The sequence below is a fragment of the Pogonomyrmex barbatus genome, unplaced genomic scaffold (assembly GCF_055798465.1).
Source record: "Pogonomyrmex barbatus isolate J1 unplaced genomic scaffold, ASM5579846v1 scaffold24, whole genome shotgun sequence".
Lineage (NCBI taxonomy): Eukaryota > Metazoa > Arthropoda > Insecta > Hymenoptera > Formicidae > Pogonomyrmex > Pogonomyrmex barbatus.
Window position 1 is genome coordinate 688,827 of NW_028297121.1, and position 21,964 is coordinate 710,790.

At 41.4% G+C, this 21,964-nt stretch overlaps 1 protein-coding gene and 1 pseudogene across 1 annotated transcript; one reads left to right on the top strand and one right to left on the bottom strand.

Moving 5' to 3' along the window:
• Positions 1-1,618: 1,618 nt before the first annotated feature.
• On the bottom strand, positions 1,619-2,410 carry LOC148936299 (uncharacterized; annotated as a pseudogene).
• A 5,888-nt stretch (positions 2,411-8,298) lies between these two features.
• LOC112552340 (uncharacterized) lies at positions 8,299-9,646 on the top strand. Its single transcript, XM_089078585.1, has 2 exons — positions 8,299-8,741; positions 8,824-9,646. Exons 1-2 carry the CDS (start codon positions 8,299-8,301, stop codon positions 9,233-9,235), a joined length of 855 nt encoding a protein of 284 aa, XP_088934711.1. The 3' UTR covers positions 9,236-9,646.
• The last annotated feature ends 12,318 nt before the right edge of the window (positions 9,647-21,964 follow it).

A 21,964-nucleotide genomic window follows, 5' to 3' on the forward strand; every position in this document is an offset into this window, starting at 1 on the left:
ACCTACTGTCTTATCATTCAGGTCACGGAAATCTAACACCATTCTCCATCTCTTATTTCCTTTCGAGTCCGATCTTTTAGGAACTATCCATACAGGCGTATTATAAGGTGATTTTCATGGTTTAATTATATCTTGCTCCAATAATTCATTTATTTGTCTGTTAATTTCATCCTTATGAATTACTGGAAATCTGTATTATTTAGTGTTTATTGGAATCTCATTTACTGTTGGAATGCGATATTTTAAAACATTTATATGATTGAGATTTTCACCGAGCAAATGAAAACAATCGACTTTTCTTTATTAATCTTTCAACATGTTCACGCTCTTCATTATTTAAATGCTCAAGTCTTAATGCATCAATTATTTTATCCTTTCTTTCATTTTGATTTATATGGAAACATGATTTTGAATTCGAGTTCGTATTGAAGTTTGTATTAGAAAGATTTTTATTTGAATTTGATTTTGAGTTTGAATTAGAGTTCGCACATGAGTTTGTATGCATTATTATTTGAGCTTACATTTGAGTTAATGGAGTTTGAAATTTCTTTATCATTTGTTTCAAATTTATATATTTCAATTGTGAGAATTAATACTCTTTCTTCTTCTTCATTTGTATTTATTACTTGTAGATAAGCTTTGCCGTCCCTAACTGTAACTAAAACATCACCTAAGTAGATACCGTCTGTTACAATTAATCGCGGGACATATCCTTCTTTTAATTCTGAATTCGTAACCCTAATATGCATTTGGGAAATAGAGGCAGGAATTGTAAATTCTTCTTCTTATTCTTCTTTTAATTCAAAAGGTATAATAATACCGTTCCATTTTAATTGATTTTTTTGGTAATTAACATTTACTTGAAATTGTTTAAAGAAGTTTGAACCCAGAATCCCATGTGGTATCAGAAAATCATCTTCCAAATGAAAAGAAACTGGATATCCTAGGATATCTATCAGTGCCAGCCCTAAGGTCGTCACGTGATGCGTTGTAATTCTACTTAATTTCAAAATTTCATTCCCGTCCACGAAAGTATCTAGTGTTACGGTACTCTCTTTAATTATATTCGGCCCTGATTCACTATCTACAAGGAAATTTAGAGTTTCTTTAAAATTTAAGCTTTCTAATTTCATTGTCGGTACCTCCTCAATATAAGCTAAATTTATTGCTCTATGTTTGATTCGAATTGAGCATTGATCTTCCGTGCGAGGCGGACATTGGTTTTTCCCGAGGCTGCCCCATTCCTCACGGGAATCTGCCCGTTTCCCTGAGTTTGTGAATTTTGTTTGAAATTATTTCAAACAACAAACAAGTTATTGTTATTGTTATTATTATTATTATTGAAAATTCTTTTTCGACATTCCTCAATAGCGTGCCCTAATTTTTTGCAATATCTGCAAGTTTTTGAATTTTGATTACTTGAATTCCAACTTGATTGAAATCGCGGAAGTGCGGGTTGTACTCGATTATTTTTATTATAATTTTTGTTATTATAATAGTTATTGTTATTTCGCATATTTTGAGAAAATCCCGATCTATTTTGATTTTGATTTTTATTAATTTTAATTAACCAACAACGATCAGCCGCATGACCTTTCTTACGATAAAATTGGCATGTTATTTTTTAAGCTTCAATGCGACGGGTCGAAACTCGTTTTTCAGCCGGCACGTTCTCTGCGAGTACTACACGTCTTATCATGTTTACAGTTTCTAATTCTTTCTTCGCGTCAATCGTCCGTGCCTTTACTTCTTTAAATGTTCCTTCTTTCGATATTATTATTTCTCTATTTAATCCGCGTAAGAAGCGGATGTTTTTAAATGTTTTTAAATGTTTCTCAATCGAATTTCGAAATTCTAAACTTAATATTCCGGTTTCTTTTTTTTTTGCATCATGAATTCGTTTTCCTAATTCTCTAATTCGATTTGCATATGCTGTAACCTTCTTGTTCCTCTTTTGGTATAAATAAGCTAATCGCTCTTACCCTTCATATACTGTTTCTCGCGATTTGTATTTTGCTCTTAAAAATTCAATTAATTCTTGCATGTTTTCAAAGATTTTTTCCAATATTGATCTATGAACATCCCCTTTTAAATTATTACGTATTGCCCTAATTAGAATTACTTCCTGCCTGGATGCGACCATACTTAATGCTTCTTCGCAACCCTCGACGAAGTAAACAAACAGAATATTTTCTCCATCGAAATTAGGCATCGCTTCTAATGCGTCTCTGATTGAAAATTGTAAAAAGTTACTTATTGTTCCTTCTGATGATAAATTAGTAGCTTGATTTCGTTGCTGTTGCTGAAGCTGTTGTATCATTCGTTGTTGCTCAATTAGCCTCCGCAATTCATTCATGTCTGTCTCCTCTGAGTTTTCCATGGTCTTTCTTGATTGACCAGATCCTTCCATGTTTTTTAATTTACTTTTCTTGTTCACTTTTCACTGTTCACTATCGTTTCTTTCCACAAACCGTTTTCTAGTATCCCATTGCTGTCACCAAATTGTCCGAATGTTACGTTCTAATTGTCCGTTTTTGGGTCAATACATTTAAATACTTTACCCTGGGATTGGACTAGTTTGTGATTTAATCAGCCCTGAATAAAAAAACGAATTTTATAAATTCTGTATCACGAATATTTCCTATTAATTCGATTATAATTTGAATAATTTATTTCAAAATTTTTCTCAATTTATATTTAGTAATTTGCTTGATTATTTCAATTTCAGATTGTCTTTCTTCATTTTTTAAGTTTTAGGAATAATGGGAAGGGATCTTTATTTAAAATTATCGTTTGAACTGAAATCTTAGTCTTTTAATTTGAACTCTTCGCCTTCCTCTTTTGGGCATGAATACTTTTGAAATTAATTATTTATTATTAAAACTCTAAATTTAAATTATTTAATTACAACACCGTTGGCTGCGACTAAATGGTACACTACGCTATTGTCAGCGACCGAATTTGGATTTAGAATTATTATCTTGATTTTTAATTAAGAAGTATTTAAGAAAGAAGAATAAGATTTCAGTTTTTGCAGTTATTTTAATTTAAAATTACCTTTATTTAGTTGAGAAGGCTTTTAAACTGAAATAAATTTAAATTTTCCTAAGAGAAATATTACAAACAACAATTTGCTATAAATTTAAGAATTCAACTCTAGGTTGATGAAAATGACAATAAACACGCACGATTTATGACCGTTACTGAAAATACACTCTGACAAAACTGTTCGCTAAATAAACGAACTGAACTGACTACTGCTGCTACCGCCACTGCTTTTTCCGCACGCATATTTATAGGTGGAAAAGTCAGAACTCCCGCGCGAGTTTCTCACGATTTCCTTCTTTCGAATGCATAATTAAGAGGGGGAAGGTTCTTTCTCAGAGGTGTCATCTGAATCCTCATTGGCAATAGCCGTAGCCTGATACCAACAGGAATTCAATCAATAAATCAATAAATCAATATTTTTATCATAAAACACGCATTCCTTCATTTAAGATTTAGATAGCCGTGACAAAATAAATAGATAGAAAATGGCAACTCGAAGGACATGACGTCACGAGGGCGAAGAGGTAGATAAGATAGTAGCTACAAAGGCGAAGATGATATAAACAAATAGATAAACAGATAGATAAACAGATAGATAAACAGATGGCGAAGATAATATAAACAAATTGCGCATAAACAGAGCGCGTGGACATGACATCAGGGGGGGGGGGCACCGCCATCGCTGCCGCCGTCCGCCGCCGCCGCCGCCCGCCGCCGCCGCCGCCGCCGCCGCCGCCATGTTCTCATATCATCTTCTCTTTTCGTTGCGCTCTCTCTTTATTGTATATCTACTATCTCTCTCTTCGTTACGGGTCTCTCTTATTACGAATCTTATGACTATTTTTTTTTCGGATAATTAGTTTTATGGTAGGAGGAAAGGAATAAAAGACATATTGTGTATATTATATATATTTATTTTTAAACAAATTGAACACATTCGCCGCCTTTTTCTAGGAGCTGCGAAAAAATTGCTCTTCGTGGAAATCGACGTACGTGTCGTGATGTATTAAAAGAGAAAAGCGCCGATAATCCGGCTGCTATAAACAAATAGATAAACAAATTGCGACTTAGAGGACAGGGCGCGCGGACATGACATAACAGGACCCGCCGTCGCCATGTTCTCATCTTCTCTTTTCGTTGTGCTCTCTCTATTGTACATGTATACCTACTATATTCTCTCTCCCTCTCTCTCTCTCTCTCTCTCTCTCTCTCTCTCGCGGCTCTCTCTTATTACGAATTTTAATCTTACGACTATTTTTTCGAATAATTATTTTTTATTTATTGTTACGTCCGAGGGACTTCACTTCTTCTCTTTCGGAAAAAGATAATGGTTGCTAATCAGAAAACGAAGCGCCTCGAACAATCTAGAAAAATCCTAAATAAATACACCAAAATTCCTCTCGAGATACGTCTCACTATCAAAAAATAATTGTTGCGATAGACAACTTTGTCGGCATCGAAAAATTTATACCAATAAAAATCAAAACTATTAACAAAATCAAATTCTTAACGGATAACGCGTCGAATCGTTCGAGGATGACACTCCCCAAATTGGTGGGGAAACTAAGGAAACGCCAATCAAGAAGAGCGATTAGGGGCCGTTGGCAGACACACCAATGAATGATTGAGAGTGTGGAATAACGGGTGAAATTTTCACTAACTAATTTCATCATTCGTTAGGAAATCCGGAAACATAAAAACAATCACAATTCACAAAACACCGCTCCCTTCCTTTTTCTATACTCGCAATTTTTCTAAACTATCATTCGACAAGCTAACGCGAAAATCCATCACGTCCTCAGATATTAGTAGGTATATTACACCGATTCTAACTCAGAAGCGTTGAGGGGGATGCGGGTGTGCGGGAGGGGAATGGATGGCGCGGGGAAGAGGGGAGGGGAAAGTCAGAGGCGGCGATCCTTTGAACTGAGCCGCGGGGGGGAGGTAGATAAGATAATAGGATTCGGTGAAGATGATATAAACAAATAGATAAACAAGTAGATAAACAAATAGATAAACAAGAAGATAAATATATAAATAAATAAATAGAAAATTGCGACTCGAAGGACATGACGTCACGGGGAGGGGGGATAGTGAAGAAAGACGAAACGAGGTAAGATAAACAAATAGGATAAGATAGCAAGGCGATATAAACAAAATGGGCGGCGAAGATGATATGAAAAATTGCGCGTGGACATGACGTCAGGGGGGAGGGCGCCGCCACCGCCGCCGCCGCCACCGCCGCTACCGCCGCCGCCGCCACCGCCGCCGAGTAAAAAAAATAAATGTCTCTCTCGTATTATCTTTTCCGTTGCGGCTCTTTCTCTCTCTTATGGCGAATGTTATTTTTCTAATTATTTTATGGTGGGGAAGAAAGAAATGAAAGAAATACATGTTTTTTGCATATTATATATGTTTATATTTTTAAACAAATTGAATACATTTTTAAGTGTGAAATTTTTTTATTCACATGTTTTTTTCTTATACACTAAAAACTAAAGCTAACAGCTCGCAATCGACGAGTTGACGTCTACCGAAGATATCGCAATCGCGTATCGCGTTCGGCACTTCCTCGGGATCTTACAACAGACGCGATGTTGGAGAATCGCGTATACTTGGTATCGATCGTATCGACGAATCTGACGAGTCGATCGAATGTCACATCGATACATTCGTCCAGATCAAACATACGGCGCAGGGTCGATTCGATCATCGTTACGCGTACGTTCAAAGATTCAAGACGTACGAGTGTAACATCGTTCATCTGGTAAATTCTGATGGTTAACGACGCTTATAAAATTGTCTTTGTAATCGTTTCGCAGCAATTTATAGATATTCCATCGCTGCTCGTAGAGTCCCTTCCACGTTTCGAGAGACAGTATCAATTCCTGTCCCCGATGATCTCCCAGAGCGATCTCCACGTAGCTCAGTGGACCAACGTTGATTCCAATTTCCAGAAATTTGTAACCCGTGACCATCAGAGTGTAACGTCTGCTCAATAAGCGCACCGCGCGACGCTCCATCGAAATACTGTGGAAATTAAATATATAATATTGCACAATATTGGAAAAAAGAGAAAAAAATAAAAAAAAAATGCAGTTGAAACTTACGCGTTACGTTCCTTCTTTTGTTTTTCGCCATTGTACGGTGCGCTGCTTCCTTTAGCGGAATACATTGCGTGTTGTTCGAATGATGGAGGAGCGGAGTACCTTTTTTGTCGTGCAGATCGTTCGATGGAGGAAGACTGATCGCGTAAATTTTTGACATGGCAAACCGTTAACCTCCCCCCCTCCCCCCTTCCCCCTTTTTTCTAGGAATTTCATTGTTGTAATCAAACATGTAGCGACATGTTCGCAAAGGAGCGCGATGACGTTCAAATTTTTTTTTAGGAAGAGCCCGCGAAAAGATAGCTCTTCGTAGAAATCGACGTACGTGTCGCGACGTGTCAAGAGAAGCGCCAATATTCCGGCTGCTATAAACAAATTGGGGAGACCTATGATGATGCTCCGACAAAGGGACAAAGAAATTGTCGATGATATATAATGGGTCATGGGGTGTGCAGGATCACAGTAGATGGAAGTCTAATGTGTGTGAAAAAAATAGGTGACGGTGAAAATGGATAATGTGTTGAATATAGAAAATGTGTTTAATATGGATGAGGAAGACTTTGTGGATATAGTGGACGAAGTGTTTGAAAATGAAGAAGAAATAGAGATTGACAATATTGACAATAGCATGATTGACAATAGCAATTACGTAAGTGATCAAAGTGATGACCTTACGGATTATGCAGAAAAAATTGTCACCCGTTCGGAACTCCTTGCGTTGAATAATAATAAAAAGTATTGTTCAATACAATTTTATTATTCAACGGGTGGTGTACTAACTCTGTGTGCCGAATGCATGGTTCGTCTGGCGGACACTGACATTGGAGTATTGTATGCCGTTAGGAAACACGAGATAGATACTCTCAATGCGCTAAACAGCCGATTTTGCTCCAATTGCCAACAGTCCGTCTGTATAATAATGCCATGCAACATGTGCCCAATTTGCACAAATTGAAAAAAAGACAACATTGTGAACGAGTCATATGCAAGTGGAAGAGTGTGATATAAAAATAATATGGAAAGGTCATTGGAAGAATTAACAAGTTCTCCGTTATGGGATTCAATCTCTCATCTACCAGTGAACGTGGCGGTGTATTTTATAAAGAGACACTATACCTCAACTCCCCATTTCCCGATTCCTCGTCCAAGAATTAAGGGACGCTACAATTCGACTCTTTGCTTCTCCGCTCCTTCTGAGAGAGCGGAAATAATTCTGGAAGCGTGCACATATTATCATTATAGAGGACACGCATACAATATATTACTACCTCTCTCGCGGCAAAAAGTAGCAGAGATAATTCCAAGAAGCGAGGATAATCATATATGGTTGTTCTATTCAATCTCCGGACATGTCGGAAATACAACGCTTTGTATACTGGCTTCGAGTTAAAGCAGCTATAGAGAAAAGAAAAAAAGAAAGTAAAAAAATGTAAAATTGTTTGGATGAGACAGTACAACAATTTAAAAGAATCAAGATTTTGCAATATGGAACACCTAGAGCGAGTGGAACACGAGCTGCTGGAGCAGTGCAGCCAAGTCGTTACCTTGGTGGAGTGTTTCGCGTGATTGCAACGATGTGAGGAGTGCATCGAACAACTCGAGGAACTTAGCCGTGTTAAGCGTCCTCGACTCACCGTTGCAAATAGACAATCTGCGGTGGCGAGGATCGCGCGACTCGCGGGTGCAAAAGTACAACTAGAAAGACGTTTCCTGCACGTTGGTGGTGAGTACGCAAGCACCAGTAAAGACAATGGATCTCTCGTTTGGCGAGAAATCGATACGGCATTTGAAAGCCGTATATTGACTTGTGCGGTGATCAATGTGGACTATATCGAGCCGCGACAATTTTTAGAAGACGCTGGTGGTGTAGTGCTCGAGCGAGTACGAGACATTGTACAAAGACACGATAGTGTGAAAGTGAACACTGCATAACGGCGAATTTGTGACGGGCGATAAACGCGCGAACAAAAGTATAAACACTAAAAATAGTGAAGTCTTTCGAGTGTCAAATTTGGACGAGTGGTACGAGCAGTACGTTATCGAACCCACGTTGACGTCGCTCGAAGAATTCCAAGAACGCGACAGTGGATGGGCGTTGTCGCGAATTCTAAATTTGACTGTAAACGTGAACAAATATAATCCAATGCACGCGGGATGTTACATCGAATTACCGCGGGAAATTATGTTAAAGCGAGCGGTGATCAATGTACGATCCAATGACAATGCGTGTTTCGCGTGGTCGGTGGTCGCGACTCTGCATCCGGCTGAAAGAAATACAAATCGGGAATTGTCGTACCCGCATTATACGGTGTTAAATTTGCAAGATATTACGTTTCCGATGACGTTGAACCAAATTAAGAAGTTCGAACATCTCAACGACATCTCAATCAACGTCTACGGTATCAAGAAAAAGGAGATTCTCCCGATACGGCTGACATCAAGGAAGATGGAGAAGCACGCAAATCTATTGTACGTGCAGGATCCGCGCGACGACAACGCGGGGCACTTCGCGTACATCAAAGATCTGTCCCACCTTGTGAGCTCGCAAATAAACAAGAAGAAATGCAAAAAATACTTTTGCGACCGGTATGTATTTTAACAAATTTTATTATTTCTCTTATAAAATTGTTTAAAAAATTGTTTAAAAAATCATATTTTCCGTTTGCAGATGCCTACATTACTTCAGTTCGTCTGAAAGATTGCAGTCACATACAACGGACTGCGAAAAGATGAATGATTGCGCCATCCGACTGCTGAGCGAGGACGACAAGTGGCTCGAATTCAAGAACCACACGAATAAGGAACGACTTCCATTCATCGTTTACGCGGACTTGGAGTGCGTACTACGGCGAACGGAACCGGCAGAGAGGGAAGATGCATCGTACACCTACCAGCAGCACGAGGTATTTAGCATCAGATACTACGTGCGATGCTCGTACGACGACGCGTTATCGATATATCGATTTTGTCGCGGCGAAGACTGCGCTGCGTGGTTCGTTCGGCAACTCGAAGATTTGGCGCATCAAGTAAAAATTCTGTTATCCGCGAATGTCCCCATGGAAACGTTGTCGAGAGAGTAGTGGGAGGCATATCGTAGCGCGACGCGTTGTCACATTTGCGAGAAATCATTTGCGTCGGACGACACGCGGATACGCGATCATTGCCATCTTACCGGTCGTTACTGTGGTCCAGCGCACTCAAATTGTAATCTAAATTATAAAGATTCATATTGCATTTCCATAGTATTTCACAATTTATCCGGTTATGACGCGCACTTTATCATCACGGAAATAGCTACGGCGTTCGAAGGCAGGTTCGACGTGCTGCCGATAACAAAAGAAAAATATATTTCGTTTACAAAACACGTTAAAGATACCACCGAGGGATCAGATTCACGAAATTGCGTACGCTTGCGGTCACAGATTCGTACAAGTTTTTAAATACCAGCCTTGATAAATTGGCATTTTTTCTAACGAAAAAAAAATTAAAAATTTTACATTCCGAATTTTCCACGGTCTCAAACAAAAATTTTGACTTGTTGACGCGCAAAGGTGTCTTTCCGTACGAATACGTGGATCGCGCGGACAAGCTGCAGAACACGCGCCTACCATCGCGTGAATCGTTCTATAGCTCGTTGACCGATGACACGGTGTCGGAGAACGATTACGCGCACGCCACGAACGTCTGGCAGCGGTTCTCCATCCGAACGCTCGGCGAATACAGCGATCTATATCTCAAGACCGATGTCTTGTTATTGGTCGACGTTTTCGAAAATTTCCGCGAAAGTTGCGTCGCGAGTTATGGACTCGATCCCGCGCATTACTACACATTGCCAGGTTTCACGTGGGACGCCATGTTGAAACATACGCGCGTAAAATTTGAGTTGCTCACCGACATCGATATGGTTATGTTTATCGAACGCTGTATACGCGGCGGTCTCAGTCAATGTTCCGGCAGATACGCGCAGGCCAATAACAAGTACATGCGTTCGTACGACCCGTCGAAACCGTCATCATACCTTATGTACTTTGACGTAAATAATCTGTACGGATGGGCGATGTGTCAACCGCTGCCCTATGCCGAATTTCGATGGATGGAAGACATTGAGAACTTTGACGCGAGCGCGATCGCTCCGGATTCGTCTACGGGTTATATTCTCGAGGTCGATCTCGAGTATCCGCATCATTTACACGATCGACACACTGACCTATCTTTCTGTCCGACGCGCGATAAACCACCCGGCACGCGGCAGGATAAACTTCTCGCGACGTTATACGTAAGAAGCGGTATGTCATCCATTATCGCAACCTGCAGCAATGTACGCGTCATGGTCTTCGTATCGCAAAGATATATCGCGTACTACAATTTGCTCAATCCGCCTGGCTCCGCAATTACATCGAACTCAATACACACTTTAGAACGTACGCGAAAAATGATTTTGAGAAAAATTTGTACAAATTAATGAACAACGCAGTATTCGGTAAAACAATGGAAAATGTACGCAATTACGTCGACGTTAAACTTTTGACCAAATGGGACGGACGGCATGGCGCGGAGGCAATGATCGCGAAACCAAATTTTCACAGCGCAGCGTCTTTGCGGAAAACTTAATCGCCGTCGAATTGCGTAAACTCGAGGTAAAATTCAACAAGCCGATTTACGTGGGTATGTGTATACTCGACATATCGAAAATCTGCTTGTACGAATTTCACCACGAATACATGTCACCGCTGTATCGCGAGAAATGTAAGATCATGTACACCGACACGGACAGTCTCGTATACCACATCGAGTGCGATGATGCGTACGAGGCGATGAAACGCGATATCGCTAGATTCGATACGATCGATTATCCAACGAACAACGCGTACGAGATGCCTCTCGCGAATAAAAAAGTACCCGGTCTAATGAAGGATGAGAATAACGCGATAATGACGGAATTCGTCGGACTCAGAGCGAAGATGTACGCGGTGAGGGTGGACGGCAGAAAAGATATTAAAAAGATGAAAGGTGTAAAGAATAACGTCGTTACGCGAACAATAACGTTCGACGATTATACGCGGTGCTTGAACGAAGAGATCGAAATGACTCGTCGCCAATCGTGTATAAGATCCAAGCTATACCAAGTATACACGGTGTCCGAGTCGAAAATCGCTCTGAGTCCGTACGACGACAAACGATACATCGTACCGGATTCGACGGAGACGTTACCGTGGGGACATTGGCGGATTCCATTGTAATATATACATTGTAATATATACATGTTTATAAAATGTACATATATTTTTATATTTTTTATATAGTTTATATGTATGCATATATGCACGTATGTATGTACGTACCTATGTATCATATCTATGTATGTATGAACGTATGCATTCTTGTAGTTTTATACGATACTGTTATATATGTAGTATAGATGTATGTATTTTTTGTAGTTTTTATATGTAGTTTTTACAATAAAATTTAGTTGTTCAAATTTATTTTATATATAATTTATAATAGCAACCAAGATCCTGCTTGCTGAGGAATTAGCTTTAATTCTCTCTTCGATTTATTTAATGTATACTCGGCTTAATACATATATTGTTTATAATGCAGTTTTACATGTGTTCTCGTAAGTTACATACATGTATAGTTTAAAAAATGTAATGGGAGAAAAAAATAATAAAAACTCTTTATATACATGTATACAGTGTATATTTATTTTTTTTAATACATTATAAAAAGAAGAAAAATGAATTAAATCACACTGCTTTTGTTTATCCATGAGTTATGCGATTTATCGAATCCCAGCCACTTGACGTAAACCTTGTCTCCCTTCTTGCGTAGTACTTTCTCCACGAGATACACGTCCGGATGAGTCGCGCGATGCAATTCGTGCTCGTAGAACGCGCCCGCGACCGATTTTCCGCGATAATCCTCGAGCAGATAAGGTACGGGATTAATACGTTGCACTTTAACGATCTTAAACACCTCGGTGGTCCAATTTGGCGTGTAACCAACTTTTTCGAAAATTGTCTTGTACTTGCTCACGCGTACCGATTCGCCTACTTTGAATTTTGCTGGACCTGCGATCTTTATCGCGCTGTATACCGTATCCAAGAGTCTTTTAGCGATCGCGGGAGTTACGTCAACGGGTCGCATGCCGATAGTGCGATGCTTGCGCGCGTTGTAATCTGACACGAGACGCGGTAGCGCATCGACCCACTTGTAAGTGCCGTTGAGCGTAAACATCTTCCACATGTCGTTCTTAAGCGTGCGACTGAATCGCTCGACGATCGATGCCTTCAACACCGTATATGTGGAATAATGATTAACGTTGTGTTTTTTCAAGAGTTGTTGCACATCGGCATTGTAAAATTCCTTTCCCATATCCGTTTGCAAGTTTCTCGGGCATCTTCCGCTCTCTCGAATTATCTTAGCGATAGCGTTACCCGTCTCGCTTCCGACCTTGCTCTTGAGCAGTACGGCCCAGGCGTACTTGCTCAACGCATCGATGACGGTGAGTATGTAGTGATGACCTCTGTTGAAACTCGAGTACGGACGCATCTCGACGATGTCAGCCTGCCACAGATCGTCATATCCCCGAATTATGACACGTCTTCGTGAAAAATTTCTTCTCGCCGGAGCGTGCAATTCTTCAACGAGTCGTCACCTCTCGAAGCTAACATTTTTTTCACGTCCATCGGATAGCATGTTCCAACGATGTTTAATAGTAAATAAGATATACAATTTAAAATTGTTTTTTTCCTCACTGACGTTAATCGACTGGCTCATTTCGTCGATACGCGATTAATTTATAATAATGCCGGCTTCGCGAAGTTCCTCGATGATCGACAGCATCTCGTTGTCGTGAGCGTTGTTACCAGCTCGATGCGAAGCGTCGAGCAATCGGAGTCGATCCATCAGTTCGTTGGGATCGTCCCAATGCACGTAATCGATCTTGTTGTCGTTTAACTTCATGGCGGCTGGTATATTGCTCACGCCTGCACCCTTTTTACGCCCGCTACTTCCATACGTAGATACGAGCGGAGCGATGATGTTAATATACTTGGATCCCCTATTGTCCTTGATGAGATTATGGGCGCTGTGACCACGTCTATGAGCATTTGTTGTTAACAATATACTTTTATACGTTTGTTTATCATCCTCGGTAAAAACCGCGTCATCGGGAAGTCTCTTGAAGATCAATTCGTACAATCCTGGTGTACCATTGTATCTCACATTGTCTATGATTATGGAGTCATTTTTGTCAACGTCAAATTTCTTGTCACTAAGCATTGCACCTGTTTTTATCGAAATAAACACCGTATACGCGATCAAATGTATCGTTTTTTCCATTATCATCGAGAAGAGGGCTTACGTACTTTTGCCCTAATGGTCCCAGCTGATTATGCAACGCTTCTCGACCTTGTTGCGTTTGCAGACTCTGTTTGATGGTTGTTTCGAATGACGGTTCACTGGCGTCTTTTGTTTCGAAAACATCTTCATTTTGCAGGAACAGCGGTGGTTCTTTCGGTGGATCTTTCGATGGTTGTATCGGTGTAGACTCGAACACGAGTAAATCTGACGCGGCTTTCAATTCTTTCGTTGTACGTTGTTTTTTAGACTGCGGCATTAATTTCAACCATCCAACATCCGTCCAATATGAATCCTTGTCAGTAGTAGTAGTAATATCGTTATCGTTGTCGTTATCGCTGTCTTCACGTTTTTGTTTTTTCTTAATACCGAGATCCTTTGCTTCTCTTTCAATCGATTGAGATTCCTCGGTTTTTTCAACAATCTGTTTTAGAGGTTCGACGATGGGCTTGAAGCGTTTCTCCAACGCTGTATCTTCAGCTATTTTACCAATTTTTAAAGCGCGATATTTTTTGCGAATCGAATCGCTCGTTTTCGCAATCTGTTTCGCTATTTTCTCGCGATCTTTGGTGTTATCCATGTTGCCTGCTCCACATATCGACATCGATTAACCACGTTACGGTACCGCGAACGTATTAAATTCCTTTCTGTATCGCCCATTGATAAGCGGACTGTCCTTATCTATCACTAGAAATCCATACTCGCGCTGCCAACAATCGCGGCATAACGCACAGAATTCATCGTATGACATGTCGGTATTTACGTGATCGTTGTAAACATGTTTCAAGTTGGTACCATCCTGTTTGAACAGAATCAGCAGATTCGCATTGTCGCGTATCAGATGTTTAAGTATCCTCGCGTACGTCTGACAGAGATAGAAGCAATCGACGTTCGAGTGGCGGCCCATCGAAAAGTATTCTCTCACAGCATCTTGCTTATCGCACGCAACGTCGTCGAAGACGAAGATCGAATTGGGACGTGCCTCGCTCGGTGGAATGACGTCACTGTTGTTGGAGAACGTAAAGTAGCCGATTTCTTCTATCGATGTTAGTAAATTTTCCAAGTATCGATATTTCGGTTGTTGCAGTGATTTCAAGTATACGTACACGTTCTCGAAACGTACACCGTGCGGACTCTCGAGCAAGCTTATGAGAACGTTGGTTTTACCACAATTCGACGGCCCGCAAATGATGGCGCGTATAGTACTCGATAACATTTCACCGTGCTTGCGCTCCGTCGCGATGTCTCCCATCATTCGCGCTCTCTCGTCACAGTTCGCGACGCGTATCGTCAGCGGCTGCCGTACAAATTTCATGTTCGCACTGCGTTATCTAGGCTTCGATCGAACGCCTATTTATAGACGCGCGAAACCACGAATCGCTCAGTAGCAAAAATGTATCTCGCGCTGTCGCATCCCTCCGATATTCGGGATTTGAGCGCTGAGCAGTTGCAATATATACCGAAGGTCGTACTGTTACGCGTGTGTGGTAATTATATCGATCACGTGTGGGACAAGCTTCCGGAGTATATAAAGGCGGATTTGGAGGTTCAAACCTATCGTCGTTGCGTCGAGCATTATAATCAATCGAGGGATCGAGATCATATAGACGGTCCTGCACCGAAGATAAAGGATTGTGGCCTATGCCAGCAGCAGCGTCAAACGAAGGCTACATTGGAGGTCTGCTCAATCGAGCGATAAACGCGCTTCCTTTCGAACTACATATCCCCGGCTATCAGTTTTGCGGTCCGGGTACTCGGCTGAAAAAATGATTAGCCAGAGGTGAAACGGGCATAAATCCACTGGACGCGGCGTGCCGTGAACACGATATTGCGTATTCTCAGAGCAACGATCTTACCGACAGACACGCGGCGGACAAGGTACTCGCCGATAAAGCCTTAGGACGCGTCATCGCGAGAGATTCGGCTCTGAGCGAGAAAGCTGCAGCTGCAGCCGTTTGGGCAACGATGAAAGCCAAGACCAAGATCGGCATGGGTATGAAGGTGAAGAAAAAAACCGACAAAAAAAAGAAACGAATACTTCCAACGGCGAAACGAGGTGGTGTGTTACCGATTTTGCCAATTTTGGGCGCTCTCCTTAATCGGCGGAGCGGCCAGCGTGGCGAAAACGATAAACGACAGGAAAGTCGCGCAACGTCCACTCGAGGAACTGCAACGTCGCGCGATGGAAACGCGCGGACAGGGACTGTATTTCGCTCCGTACAAAGGCGGACGAGGCGTAACAGCGAAAAAAAAAAAAAAGAAAAAAAAACGCCAAAGAGACGATAAAAATATTTACGAGTGTAACCACCAATGTACAATTGGACCAGCTGTATGCACGTACCATATTTTAAAGGCGTTTTTATGCGTGACGCATTACCGATTAGCGGCGCGCGTCGAAATGAAAATGATATCGTAAATCTGGACGACACGACGGGCCCCGGTACTCATTGGGTAGCGTACGCAAAGAGAAACAATTGCGTTGTGTACTTTGACAGTTTCGATAATCTTCGACCGCCCAAGGAACTGATACGATATTTCGGAGACGATGCTATAGAGTACAATCGAACGTCCTATCAGATGTACGATCAGAGCGTCTGCGGACAGCTGTGCTTGTGGTTTCTTCTCCGACGCGCGTGAATTTATAAAGTCCGACAAAATGTCGCGACGTCTCAGTATTCGTCGAACGCTTTTTCCATCATGTCGCTGACGCTTATGCTGAGCGGGAAGAGCAGCGTTCTCGCGACAAATTACTCTCCAGCCATAGATTTAAGCGATGACTACGAGCTTGGTCTAACAATTTTGGAGACTTATCACACGATACCGAATGTAAACGCTTCGAACAATACATTTTATTTTGGCAAAGACGATGCAGAAATTATGATTCCCGAGGGGTCGTATGAACTGCATGCCATAAATGAATTTTTGAAACGTGAAATTTTACGGAAATGTCCGCGACGCGACGCGCCCGAGGGTAACGCTGGTGATACCGCGCGCGGCGATGACGAGATTGGAGAATACCCGATAGTGCTCCGCGCAAATTATAACACGATGAGGTGTGAGATTAAATGCGCCTACAGAATAAACTTTAACAAGTCTCATAACATTGGATCGCTGCTGGGTTTCTCGAGGCGTATACTGCAACCGCGAAGATGGCACGAATCGGACGTGTCGATCAACATAATGAACGTAAACATTATCCGTGTAGAGTGCAACGTGACAGCGGGCGCATACAGCAACGACAAAAGTGTGCACACGATACACGAATTTTCGCCGAGTATGCCGCCAGGATATAAGATATCGGAAAGACCGATGCAGATCATTTACCTGTCAGTCTTCTTACGGAGCATTATGGAGCTAACGATACGCATTGTTGACCAAAACGGACGATTGCTCGATTTCAGAGGAGAAGAGATCATCGTCAGATTGCACGTACGACGGCGACAGCGATAACGCGAGCGTGACATTTGAGATGCTCGTGTTGAACGAAGCGAAGCATACACAGAAAGATAACGCATCTTTTACAAAGAAAACATCGATCGATAATATTCGCTCATCCGGCTGCGTCAAAAAGAGGAAGAAACTTAACGCGTCGAACATTTTTACAAGCTTTAGGATTCGCGGTGTGCAACTTGTGAAATGACTGATATCCTAAACATCGAAGACAAGCCAATCTCTGACGATCGCATCGTTAAGATTGAGACTCATGCGTACAACCCGTTCGCCAATACGACGTTCGGGTACAGCGATGAGATAAGAATACCTATACAGCAACAGGATCTATACACATTGCCGTACAAAAGCTTTCTATATATCGAGGGAAAACTAACGAAGAACACAGTTGTCGAAGGATCTGATGTGGTGTTGGGAAATAATTTTGTCGCGTTCCTGTTCGATGAGATTCGATACGAGCTTGATGGTGTGGAGATTGATCGTAACAGAAACGTAGGCGTAATCACCACGCTCAAACATTACATAACGACATCATCCGACAGAAGCGTGATTCTGAGGAATGCCGGCTGCGGGATGCGCATACTAGCGCGGATGGGTATTTTAACTTTTGCGTACCTCTCTACGCACTGTTGGGATTTTGCGAGGATTACAGACGCGTGATAATCAATGCTCGTCACGAGTTGATCTTGATACGATCTCGTAACGACAACAATTGCCTGATGGGAAATTCGGCGTTGGATCCCGTGATCGACTTATTCAAGATAGAATAGCGAATGCCGCACGTGTTATTGAGCGAGATAAAAAAACTATCAATGCTGCGCACTTTGGAGAGCGGACGATACTTGAGCATGGCTTTTCGCTCGTGGGATCTGTACGAGTTTCCGCTGTTACAGCGTATAATCAAGCATTCGTGGGCCATCAAGACCGCTATTCAGCTCGAGAAACCGCGATACGTCATCTTTGTTCTGCAAACAGGTCGCAAAAATGTCATGGCTGAAGACACGAGCCGATTCGACGACTGCAACTTAACTAACGTGAAACTCTATTTGAACTCGGAATGTTATCCGTACGACGATATGAATCTTGATTTCGACAAAAACAGATGGTCCGTGTTGTATGAAACATACGCGCGTTTCTGCAAGGGTTACTACGGATACGAGTATCTCGAGCCAAATCTCATCGTCTTTTCTACATAACGGTACATTCATAATCATCGATTGTTCTCGACAAAACGAATCGATCAAGAGCGCAACCGTGGACGTGAGATTGGAATTTGAGACTAAGGAGAACGTACCGATGAATACCATCGCGTACTGTCTCATTATACACGATCGCGTGGTTCACTACAATCCATTGACCAATGTTGTACGCAAGATCATCTAAGAGCATCGCTAGCACATGAGAGAGAGAGAGAGAGAAAAAGAAAGAGAGAGAATAAAATCTACGATACATCGAAATCGATCGCAGTCTCGAAAAATTGCTCGTCATGGTCGTGCCAACGTTCATAGACCTGCAAGGTTTTCTCGTTGGAGGACAGTTTGTTGTAAAGGAATTTGCCGCTCTCAGAAAACGGACCGTTCTCTCTCACTATATTTTTGCAAACCTATACCATGGCATTTCTTCGCAAGTGCCGACAAGTCTCGTGCACGCTGGGTGATATGTCATCCCCATAGACGATAGGACGACGGAACGATTCCATACAGCAAAGCTAAGAGTTTGATTACAAAGGCTGTGCATGGAACGAAAGAAGACGACAACGACGACGATGATGACAGCGATGCTCATATATGTCAAGGGACACGAAAAACGACAATGGCTGTGGAATTTGCTTCTGGATGATGAGCGCGTGTACATCGAGACTCTGGATGCTGATTACGAAGATATAGATTCTCTAAACAATCTGGACGCTGATAATACTATGCGATGCGGATATCACTATACTAATTGCGCATTACAAAATGTATTCAAATTATTTAATTGGTGGTCAGATAACCATGAATAAAATAAATATTATATACGAATTATGTTTTTTTATTTCTTTCCCATGCGTTGATAATTCTAACGATCGACGTACCGCTTCTTATCATATAACGCCGAGAAGTTTATCTTGCCGAGGTGACTCGCGCGCGTCGAGCAGGAATGTAGGTCAGTGTGTCGGTCCTGGACATGACAAAGAAATTGAATCACGATTTAAAAAAGTGAAAAATTTTGTTAATATTTATTTAATGCAAAAGAATAACTCGTACAATGCACTTTTATTTATTGTATATATCATTCATTTGTGAATCTTTATTACTTATGTAATTATTCAATTATATAATTATTCAAAATAATGAGAATATCCTGTAGAAAATGTTCACCACACTTCTTCATCATCTTCATATGGACGTAAAGAGTCTCTGCAAATCAAATACATCCTCGCGAGTAATTTCTTCCCATAAAAAGTATAAATACTCCTTGGCGATGCTGATACCGTATCCACCGCCGATGATTAATATTCATAAAACCATTAATTTTGATATCATATATGCATAAATACTACAAAAAATAATAAAAAAATCTCAATTTCACACAATACATTACATATCAAATAAAGGAAAAATGACAAAAGAGAGAAAAAGAAAAAAAGGAGAAAAAGTTACGTACCCCATTCGTGGCGTATCTGAATTTTTATAAGATTCCATACTTGCACAGTTTCCACAACTGAGATACCATCGAGATATAATGTCTGTCAAATTATAAAAAAATATCGAGTTTAATATTTTTTACAATATTGAGTTTAATAATATTTTTAAACATTAGAAAGATACATGTGAATAAATATACTTACTACTTCAGTTGGATAAGTAATTTTTAATAAATCTCTAATATATACCAAATAATCAAATTCCTGCGATGTCTTTTCACTTGCCATTTCTTCTCGTTGAACGTTAGACACTAAGCGATACTTTTGCGTTTTTTTTTGTATGCACGTCAGCTTTTCTCTTGTTACGTCCGTGTTCTGGACGAAAGATAATATCTCTCGTCAGGAGGAGGAGAACTCGGGTGGACGCACGGAACCTCTCCTTTTCTCGCGGAACGACGTCGTGATGCCGATCCGCAAGTCGAATGCGCGTTAAGGGGGGCAGGGATCGGGTCAGCGTCGGCGACGTTATTACCCTTGCCTGCGCCCGCGCTATCGGCGGTCCGTTTTAGGTCAGAGAATCGAATCTCTTTGACCAGGGATGGACCTAGTGCGATCCTCAGGGAGCCGGGAACGGCGCGGGGTCAAGTTTAGGAGAGAAAAAAATTGTTTACTACCGAATTTTGATCAATTAATTTAATAATAAATAATAAAAATGAGTTACAATTTTCTGTTCGAGTACATAAAATAAAGGTTGAGGTATTGGTAACAAAGAGATGTCTTATACATAAAAAATATAAAAAAAAAATAATCGCGGGCAAGGAAAATCTGGACTTATATTCCCAATTGTTCTAATTGGGGCAAAAAGTTGGTGATCGCGAACATGTCTATTGGATCGGGTTGCAGGTGTGGAGGAGGATTAGGGTGCGCGGTGCGGAATGCCTTGATTGGGACGAGGTAGGGAAGAGGATCACGGGAAATATACATAGGGACAGTATCGGTTATTTCGTGTCTGGAGATTTGGTCCCAAAATTGTTTGTCGGGTTTAAATTTTCTTGGGAAGAAGAAGGTGCCAGGAGGTGGATGGGCGGGAGAGCGAGGAAATTGACGGACGAGGTGAAAAAACTTCTCCACGTCGAAATTTTCCGGAGTACACTGGTTCTCGAATTCGGCCGCGGAGCGGAGGGCGGAGGCGTATTGATGCAGCGAGATGTTGGCTAGTCCCGGCTCTACTTCTATTAAGCGCTCCGCGAGTTCTTCGGCGTGGCAGGTTTCGCGACGAATCCGCTTATTTGCTTTCTCGCGACGGTGTCGCAATGCCCGTTTCGTTCGTCCGTTCCGAATGGCATTTGTTTGGTTCACTATATAAATGAGAGTCAGATAAGAGAGAAATTGAGGAATCGAAATAAGGCAGCTTCACCGAATCAATCGGCGGCTTGCTCGGTTTGGAATGTTGTGGAATCGGGGGAGGCAGCTTCACCGAGTTAATCGGCGGCTTGCCCGGTTAGAAGGTTGTGGAAATGAATATTGTGAAATCAGGGAAGGCAGCTTCACCGAGTTAATCGGCGGCTTGCCAATTTGGAATGTTGAGGTGTTTTTAAGATAAATAAGTAGAGAGAAATAAGTAAATAAGAGGTCGCGAACCAAACTGCCAGTTACCGCGAGGAAAAAATGATAAGCTTGGACTTACTTTTGTTGTAGCGGCCGGTGGCGATGGTCGGGGAATGCAATAGGCTGGATCGTTGAATTGCTCGAAAATAATAAAGTCACGCACAGATTCTAACTGTAATAATTTCGGTGTCGACCACGAATGTAGCAGGAAGAAGAGAGCGATCCGCTCCGAGTCGCGGTTTTTAAAGGGTTCCGGAGGGGTGGGAATATCTGAGGGCGTGATGGATTTCCGTGTTGGCTTGTCAAATGATAGTTTAGGAAAATTGTGAATATAGAGGAAGGAGGGGAGCGGTGTTCTGTGAATTGTGGTCGCGTTTCCTTTTCCAGATTTCCCAGCGAATGATAGAATTAGTTTTTAGATAGATAGAATTATTAATAAAAATTCTCCCGCTAGTTCACACTCTTAATCGCTCATTGGTGTGCCGGCCAACGGCCACTAATCAGTTCTTCTTGACTGGTGCTTTTTGTGTTTCCCCACCAATGTGGGGAGTGTCATCCCCGAACGATCCAACGCGTTTCCTATCCGTTAGGGATTTGCTTTCGTAAATATTAATTTTTATTGGTGAGTCATAAACCTGTTGGCGCCGACGAGCCGGTTTACCAAGTGTTTTTTTTTTGATAATGAGACATATCTCGGGAGAAAGATTGTTTATTTAGAGTTTTTTTTTGATTGATCGGGTTATTTTTTGTTTGATCGTTCGAA